This window comes from Fusarium coffeatum, assembly GCF_003316985.1.
Source record: "Fusarium coffeatum strain FIESC_28 chromosome Unknown BRIP53273_contig_54, whole genome shotgun sequence".
NCBI lineage: Eukaryota > Fungi > Ascomycota > Sordariomycetes > Hypocreales > Nectriaceae > Fusarium > Fusarium coffeatum.
The window spans coordinates 193,499-202,760 of NW_022157851.1; the positions used below are offsets into that span (position 1 = coordinate 193,499).

The window sequence follows — 9,262 nt, forward strand, 5'->3', positions numbered from 1 at the left end:
AGCGTGTTTAGGTAGTTTCGCAAATGATATCAACTGTTGTTCTTTTAATCTTCGTCTCTGGTCCCCGGAAGACGTACGTTGTAGGATTATTAATCTTCGGTATATCTTCTTTTGTTTAAGCTTCTTTCAGCTTACAGACTCTCGTGTTCAGGGCGGTGTAGTTCATCTATTCATTATTAGTGACATGCTCAGCTCTCCTGAAAGTAGAGTCTAACTACAAATCATAGTATCCACCGTTTCCGGGCTGAGCTGTATTTAACCTGTTAGTCTCCGTTGGGCGTACAACTTACCGTGTGACTGGGAGTTGGAATTTCAGCCCTAGATGTCCCAAATTAGTGGCGTCCAGATCGCGCAGGGGCAAGCTGGCAATTAAGATGAGACGGCGTATTTTAGCCCCTGAAATGATCGATCGCCTGAACAACCAGCCTGTAGTTTTTCAATAGTCGCGATTAGCTGGGAATAAGGAATTCGGCGGCTTGGAACACTTATGATACACCGACTTCCCCAGATAGAACATGCAATTCTTCAAGTTCCTTATCTTGTTCTATCGAAATGCATTTCTCTAAATTCTCTGCTATTCTCATGGCCCTTGCCGTCACTCCTGACGTCCTGGCTGCGCCTTCTGATGGAAACGCTCTCAACATCAGAGCACCACAGAAAATCTACACAAAGCCGGTCGTCAAGAAACCATCCTTTCTCCCAGCAGAACCTGAACCCGAACCAGTTCCCGAAGTACAGCCAAACCCAGTCGTCAAGCCCAACCCCAATCCAAAGCCCGCCCCAGTGGTTAAATCAAACCCAAACACTATTCAACCATCAACTCCCACCCAGGAGACAACCACCGGATTCAAGGGTTATGCCTCATACTACTATCCCGGTGAGCAAACCAGCCAATGCGGCATCTCTTACACAAAGGGTGATTTTGTGGTAGCTCTTGATGAGCGTCGATTCGACACTAGTCTTTGTGGAAAACAGATTCGTGTTATTACTCCTGCGGGGAGGAGGGTTGATGTAATTGTTGCGGGTTCGACTAAGGGTGGTACTGATGGGAATTGGCTGGATTTGTCTTACGGGGCTTTCCAGGCTATTTCGAGCATTGACATGGGGATGATTCCTGTTACTTGGAATTATCTTTAGACGATATTTGTTTGGAGGTTGGCCTATAATGAGAGATGCCGTCGATATCATGTCTGAATTCTTGATAGCTCCTGATCTCAGTACGAACTGCTTATTTCAATGCAAATGAAAGAGCTGAAACTAGTTGAAAATGGAACAAAAATTGTGTTTTGCTTCTGAGTTGGGATGGTAATAACATAGAAATCCATATGGAATATCATCAAGCCTCGGACAAGAGCTGAATGTATCAAACCTGGGATAAGGGCTGACTGTAGCCGAAGGACGGATGAGCTGCTCATAGTCCCTATCCGCCAGGGATCTGAAGTTTCTAGAACGCAAACAAATAAATCAAAGGCGGAACAACAAGCTCAATCCCAGCCGCGACCTTCAACCATGCCGCGCCCCAACCAACACTCAGTCCAGAAATACTCCTCCCAACACCAGCCAGAAACGCAACAACACCAAGAATAGCCAGAGGAGTCTGTCTCGTTTGAAGATCGTTACTAATCCACCACAACATCGCGCCGTATCCGCCCCATGTCGCTCCTAGGAAGCGAAGTTGGTTATCTACTACTAAGAGTGTAGTCTTTGGAAGTAGTGCTCGTTCGTTGGCGGGGATGAGCAGTTTGTGGCCGCCGATTACATCGGCGGTGCCTGTGGCCATGGAGAAGATTGAGAAGGCTTTTAGACCTGTTGATAGGATGGTATGTTCTGACATTTTGTGAGGTGACAAGAGTAGATTGATACAGTATTGATATTATAGTTTTAATGAATGATAGATTGATAGATTAATATTGTTTAATTGTAGCGGAACTATGTCCTTTTATACTCTTCTAAATTCCTTTTCTCTGTCTCTATGCAATTCCTCTTTATTAATCCTTCCATATTGTGCTTACGGTCCGGAGTTTCCGACGGTACAATCTCGCTGTCCGAAACTGCCCGGATCTGTCTCTAATAGGAAAGAGCGTGTAGATTATTTACGGTCATTGCCCGGTGCAGATCCAACGTCAGAATTAAGCTTACATATTCTTCTGACAGATATTCGCCACATGGGATTTGGGCTGGCTTAAGTAAGAAACAAGCAATGTATTTGAAACTCAGTATTTATTATACTAATACTATCAAGCCCGCTATGGCTGAGAATCCGAAACGCTTTGAGTATTTCTAAGTTTCTTATGGCTCTTTGACAGAACCGGCCTCAGCCTGAGTACTCCATGTATTAGACTTATCAGCGACGAAGTTACCACGCTGCTTCTCAGTTGAAACGATAGTGAATCCATGCCACGGCCCATCCTTTGTGCTTTGGTTTAACCATCTTGAGAAGGGTGAAGGTGGATCTGTATTCCTGTGAGCAACAGTGTATCATAACAGAATGTTACTCACCTGGCTTTTGGTTGGTGAGTACACTCTCAAGAGTATATGAGTTTGAAGAAGCACCGTCTTGAGATGCTGAAATTTTGTTGTTGGTGTTCATAGTTGCACTCCAAGGCTCTGAGCAGACTATATTATATTGATATCGACGCGAGTAGAAGAAACGTGGCAACGTGTCCTATTCAAGATAATTTATCAAGAAGGATAGTCTCCTTTGACAGAGGTCATATATATATATCTTTCCAACTTCCCTGCCTCTCAACAAGTAACTACTTTTAGTTCCTGCTTAGACTTCTATCCGTTGCAGAAGAAACTCGCATTCCGCCAGGGCCATTTCTTCCATTGGGCTTGCTGTGACAGTTGTCCTCCATGATGCATATTGGCACAATCACCAAACCATCAGGGCCATTTTCATGAATGGACTGAGTGTTCGGTAAGTATTCCTGTCGAGTTCGTTAGCCCCATCGCGATAGTACTCGGGCATGTCTCTCCAAGGGCCATATATCTTATTGGGTAGGCTTCTCGAACACCTTGCTCAGCTCTCAGCTCTCCACGCAGGTTTCGATTTGAAAGCTGCGTCATCAATTCATTCTGTCAGGGCCAAATAACTCATTGGCTGTTTGGTAAGTGAGGGGATTCGGTCAACAGAATAATCCCTGCTCTGTTGCATCTGACGAATCAGATAATTGGCCCTCGGAGCCTCAGCTTGGAACCGTCCTTAGACGTTTCAGCCACACATAAGACCTACATATGAACTGTCGAATCACAATATTGGCCCTTTGTCTCCGCCATGGCTGACCGCTTTCAACCCATGATGCCAAAGCTGACTGAGCCTGGTATTTTAACCAAGGCCCCAGTTGTCCGAATTTCTTCCTTTCTTCTTTTCTCTACAACCGTGAATGCAGCTAGGTCTGGCCCATTAGAAGTCAGTCCAATTCTACCATCATTGGCTATCCATCATAACACTTTGTTACCTGCCTGGTTGGCAGGATCTCGACCTTTAAGGTCGCTCTTGTGCGAGGTTCAGCGCCGGGTATCCTCTCGGCGCACCAGACATAAGTGGCGGCCATCATGATCATCACTTAGAATCAACGACAAGCGGTGACGACGACGTGCAATGGTGGTTATTTGTTCTCAGCTCTCATGACTGGAACGATGTTTCTTTGTCCCTGCCTGACATTGAGTGTCTTGGATATCGATGCATATTGGACTTTGACAAAGGCCCAAGAAGTGACCATCGCAATGCTGGCGTTTCCACTCACCAGGAAGCTCATACAAATGCATTCCGCGAGGAACAGCTTCTTCAATCGTCGCAGTCCTTTGGTATTGATCCCCAACTCCTTGCACTTGCTGCTGGGCAGGTAGACAGAAGCTCGCCTCTTCCTACTCTACGCTTCTCCCCTTCGTCCGATCCTATTGAATGGGCGCCACTACAAACACCCTCTCCCGTATCTACCACATCACACAGATCTCACTCACTTCCGTCGAATATTGGTACTCTTCAGTCCACCAGTCCGTCAGCATCCCCTGGGTACAGCCAGTCGTCCACAACATCTAGCCCTGCATCAGTTACGCCTCAACTCAATTGCGACTTCTGCATGGTTTCATTCATCAATGTGGATTCTCTCTGGTAAGTGCAGAATGCCATTCACAGGATCTGAAGCTTATGAACCGTAGTGCCCACATAATCGAACAACATGCTCATTCTTCAGGCATTCGTTGCGGCCGAGAGACTTGTAGAACATTTAAAGACTCAAGATCTCTGAAACGACACTTGACCAACATACATCTGCGAGTCGAGTATGTTTGTTGCTGCGGACATTCGGGACGGAGAGATAAGCATCTTCGTCACTTGCGTTCAAATACCAACTGCGTCGGAAGCGGTCTTTATCGGTGTATTTGTGGTCATCAAGTCCCCCAGATCAAACTGCACGAAGCTCATATCCATCGGTGCAGTATCGGGAGAAAGGGACGACCGAAGAAACAACCTTCAAGGGGAGCAGAGACATAAAGTAAGAAGGAGCCATGAGCCCTGGGGAAAAAAAAAAGAAACCAAAAAAAAAAAAAAAGAAAAAGGGAATTCACTTGAGTCGAGAAAGAGCGGTGACCAATCTATAGACTTTCCTTTGTATTCTTGCTCTTTCTTGTCCAACACTCTCGGTGCTCTCCACAGGTGGAGGCACGAGGGTGAGTGAAGGTTGCACGTCGTCAACCCGCGAAGCTTTGCGAGCTTTGTTCGATGGTCTGCATCACCTATATCCTGAGACACGGCTCAGACAACTCGGTGGTGCTTTATGACGTTATGAATAAAAAGTTATGTTTGTACAGTTACGTAATAGAATAGAACAATAGACTTTCCTTTGTAGTAGAGATATAATGTTCCTCTTCCTTTCCTTTTTCTTCTCAATCCAATGGAATAGGATACTTCAAATAAGTCAGTAGATTGTCCCCTGTTATCAACTTCTTAATTTATTTTATCAATCGCCTCATCGGTAGTTTTGACCATACTGGCTTGGACGTCTGATCTATCCCTGGTCTGGTGGTTTGTAACGTCATCATAGAGGTTGTTGAGGGCCTTCTTCTTATCCCGTAGTAAGATTCTAAAGGCTACCGGGTTATTCTGTAGATGTATATCTATAGGTATAGCCTCGCAGCTAAGAAGGGCGAGCGCAATAAGTTAGTCGTCTTCCATAATCAATTCGCTCTTTGGGCTGTTATCTTCCAGGTATCAATAGCTGCAGGACCGCTTAATATACAATTTGTATCTAGTAGTAATACTAGTAATCTTAGGAGTATTCCTATAGATGCTCTTTTGGGCACAGTTATGCCCATAGGCAATTATTACTCTAAAGGATGTTATCTTGTACTATTGTATTATTGTATAGTTTTTTTGATGTTAATAAGGAAGTATTTAACAACTAACCTGTTAGAGGAAGAATAGCTCTTATAGTAACTATTGTAATACTAACTTTATAAGTTACAAAACATATCTTTAGACCAGACCTTTATTAGCATTTAGGTTCACAACCTGCGATTATTCTGGCATTGATTTAATATGTATATTGGGGACTTACGCCTCGAAAAAAACTCAAAAATAGGTAGTTTTGACCTTAGCCTTAGGATCCTGGATTCAAGCTCCGTAACTCCAAGTCCTATGAGTTGTTGTTGTTGCCAGTGGGAGGAAAGAAGTAAGATGAGAAGTGGCCTGAGATTGCCTAAATGAGGTTGACGGCAGCAGCAAGGTCTCGCTGTCATGCTTGAACACGAACAGTTTCTCGTCTTTTTAAACAGTGCAGGAGGGCCATGTCGGTCGATATGATCACAAGTTGTCCGGTCTCCAACCATGCTAGATTCCCAATCCCAAACGGTACCGTTTGGACATACCTCCGAATCACCCTCCTTGCAACCCAGTTGGTTCATCAGACCCAGGAAGGATTCGAGTGTTATGACTCTGGCTGTTGAGTCTGGGAATTGCGATACGCTGGCGCCGTAGTAGACATACAACTTCAAGTTTGGGAAATGGTCTCTTCCCTCTTTCCAAGTCTGGAAAATCGAATTGACTGGCGTCAAGATGAGCATTGGACGGGACCAGGTGGGTATTAGAAGAGATATGCTCTAAGCCTTAGGCTACAGAAATAAAGTAGCCTAAATCCTAGCCTAATGTGACCTAAACATTTCGTCTCTTATGCTCCTAGCAGCCAATTCTCTGACATCCCGATGGGGACTTGATGTCAGATTATCCTTGTGTGGCGATATCATGCTCATGTATCTTGTTCTTCCTTCGGTTGTTCAGTCCGATTGCCGTGAAGTAGGTCTTGGTCTTCCCTGCGCCCATGTCGTTGGACAAGAACATGTGGTGGTAGCCGCTGAGACCGCGAGAGACGATGATGGTAGCATCTATTCAAGTTATCCGGTCAGTTGAATGATCCCAAACGGGACCGCGTGGACGAGCCTGGAGCTTGAAGATTGGAAACGACTTACCATCAACTTGATGTGGCTTCAGAGGCTGGAGAAAAGGCAACCGCACGATTGTAGGTGTCTGACTCACGGCGGAAAGAGGTATATATATATATAGTTTCCAAACAGGCCGCACAACGAAGGGGCTGTTTTCTCGAGCCTTCCATTATCATCATTGTACAGCTTCAACTCAGGCCAAGGAGTGATGTCGCTTTCATCGCATATATCGTTCAGAGGTCGGTCTTGGACAGGTTGGATTGAAGCCAGAGTGTGCTCTAGCTGGCACTGGTAGCCACTGAGCTTCATGATCTCCTCTTCTTGCTCTGGGTGCAGTCGAACAAGCTCGCTCACGACCTCAGATTGTCGCTGTCTTTCCAGGAAAGCGTCCACATCACCTTCTCGGTTATTTGTTCACGTTGGTGACAGTCTTCTTTGTCTTAGCCGGCAGTCAGTGAGCTCAATATATGGAATAAAGACGGGTGAATGTGGACCGACGGCTTACCATCAACTTGATGTAGCTTCAACGGCTGGACAAACCTTCCATCGTCAGCACTGTAAAGCTTCAGATCCGGCCAAGGCGTAATGTCATATTGTCGACAAATATTGTTTAAATCATGGCCGTGGCCGGGCTGAAGTGAAGCCAGAGTGTGTTCAAGGTTGTACTGGAATCGACTTAGCCACATCATCTCCTCTTGTTGGTCTGGATGGTCAAGGAGGAAGTCCACCACAACATTTGATCGACTCTGACGTTCGAGGAAGGCATTCACGTCTCCTTCTGGGACGAATCGATCCAGCCTTGTGATAGTCTTTCGGGTCCTCTTCAATCTCTCCGCGAAGTCTGGCTGGTTGTGGTGTTCCTTCAGCAGTCGTATCTCCGCACGAAAGCCTTCCGCCGAGATTGGCTCCATCTCCTCGATTGGCGCTTGCCAAGTGAGATGAAATGTAAAGAAGCTTCGCGTTTCTCGAGGTGCGGGTTCGTATTTCCTCTGAGCTGCACTGGGCCTGTTTTGGAACCTGGGTCTTGATAATCCGTGCTGGTTGTGCTATCTCCAGGAACTTTGTGGCGATATCGACCGCGTCCAGGCCGGTCAGTGGAATTGGGGCATCCGGGTCGGGGGGAGGACTGCACCAGAGTCTGAGAGGCGCCATTCTTCTCGTGCTAGCTCCCTAAGTTCCCGTGCGCGTTCTCGCTTGCGGCTGCGGACACGGCGAAGCGAACGAGATCATGGTCCACATAGCCTGGGAACTGTAAGCCACCAACTTTTCTCTGGGGAACGGAATGCGTCCTTCCTCCCGTTCCTTTTCCCCTATTTGCCTGGCGTATTCCCGGGCGCGGGCGCGAATCTCCCTTTGAGAAATGGCGACGTCCTCCATTTGGACAGCCTCGGCTAGTCGGAGTCTTGCAGTGCCTGATATAGGAACATCCGGGACATCGGCCAAGCGGGCGAGCTCGGGTTTGACGTACCCAGGGAACTGGGACTCCATCGTCGGTGCGGGACGCCCAATCCAGGCACCGCGGCCTAAACGACGGATGACCAGCTGGTAGAAGAGAAGAATGGCCCGATGAAGGTCTTCCATTGAAAATGTGTTTGCAACACGCTTTTCAGTGTCTCCGCCAACTTCGACTGGCGTTGGGAAGCGATGAGGGTAATCGCTGGCGATCCTAGTATAGGGTCGGTCCCTATCCCATGCTTGTGGAGTAAAAAGCAATAACTGGACAGCGTGTACCAGTATGAGCGCCTTTGGAGCGACCGCCATCTCGTCTCGGTTGCCTGCTTGTCCGGTGGTGACATGCTTGTTCTAGACAGGGATGAGCGTAGGCCTGGGACAAAGCTTCACACCCCGATCAACCAACAATCTTACTTGCGGGTCTGAGTCATATTCGTTAAGAACGTCGATGGGTGCGGGACGGGAGATTCTTGTTCCAGCAGTGTCGTTGTTCTGGTTCTTCTTAAGCTTCTCAAGGTCCAAATTCATGGTCCTGACGAAGCTCTGAAACTCAAACTCAAGGCCCTCTGCGTCGTCGTTGGTCTGCTAGACCATTGTCGTTTCAGAGTTGATGGTGTTTTGATCGATCTCGAAATTTTTGAACGCGACAAGGACTGCTTGTCGAACTATGTCGGGGACTATATGATGGTTAACATAATCCGGAATGGCAGCGCTCGCGATATCAGACTTACCAACGATGTCAACATACGAATTCATCTCGAGGACGCCTTTGAAAGCTGAGTATGGAGCCAGTTCTGCGTTGGCCCCCATTGTCGCTTAGAATTGGAAGTTGATCAAACCCCCTTCGGGTACTTGAAGTCTTGGTGCTTCTTTGCGATTCTGGCAGTTTCCGCTTCGCTCAGAGCAGGACTTCATGGGTAGCGGCAACCATAGTCCATGTTGGCAAAATGCTGTGTCTTCGATCTGCTTGTGCGGAAAGTCATCTTCCCAAACCAGGGGAACGGAGCTCTCGTGATGGGGCCGACGTGTATATAATAACCCGAAGCCATTGGGGTTACTCCATGGACGGGTGCTGGTTGTCCTCGTCGAAAATCCGCTTCACACTTATAAAGTTATGATGCCATTTTGTCGGTGCTAGCTGATCATTGTTTGTGGTCGTAGTGTCGTCTCCTGTTGTCTGTCTTGCAGCCACTGTCGTCCTCTTGTTGCGAGTCTTCCTGGGTGCCATCTTGGTGGATGTGCTCATGGCAGTGCGTCGGGGTGTCAGAAGAATAGGCCGCCGAGAGCCTAAGAGACGAAAGAATTTGATCATCTTAGGCTCGCTTAGACTAGCACTTAGGATACTTTATTTTAGTAGCCTAAGCCTTAG

General features: G+C 47.1%; 3 protein-coding genes across 3 annotated transcripts; 1 reads left to right on the forward strand and 2 right to left on the reverse strand.

Annotated features, from left to right (window-relative positions):
- Window positions 1-552: 552 nt before the first annotated feature.
- Window positions 553-1,137, forward strand: FIESC28_02524 (uncharacterized protein; the record flags this gene model as incomplete). The annotated part of the gene is made up of 1 exon (XM_031156673.1): window positions 553-1,137. One exon carries the CDS (start codon window positions 553-555, stop codon window positions 1,135-1,137), a length of 585 nt encoding a protein of 194 aa, XP_031019342.1.
- A 307-nt stretch (window positions 1,138-1,444) lies between these two features.
- Window positions 1,445-1,834, reverse strand: FIESC28_02525 (uncharacterized protein; the record flags this gene model as incomplete). Its single annotated transcript, XM_031156674.1, has 1 exon — window positions 1,445-1,834. One exon carries the CDS (start codon window positions 1,832-1,834, stop codon window positions 1,445-1,447), a length of 390 nt encoding a protein of 129 aa, XP_031019343.1.
- A 5,777-nt stretch (window positions 1,835-7,611) lies between these two features.
- Window positions 7,612-8,703, reverse strand: FIESC28_02526 (uncharacterized protein; the record flags this gene model as incomplete). Its single annotated transcript, XM_031156675.1, has 4 exons — window positions 7,612-8,244; window positions 8,308-8,478; window positions 8,560-8,570; window positions 8,625-8,703. The coding sequence occupies 4 exons, from the start codon at window positions 8,701-8,703 to the stop codon at window positions 7,612-7,614; spliced, it is 894 nt and encodes a 297-aa protein (XP_031019344.1).
- Window positions 8,704-9,262: the final 559 nt, after the last annotated feature.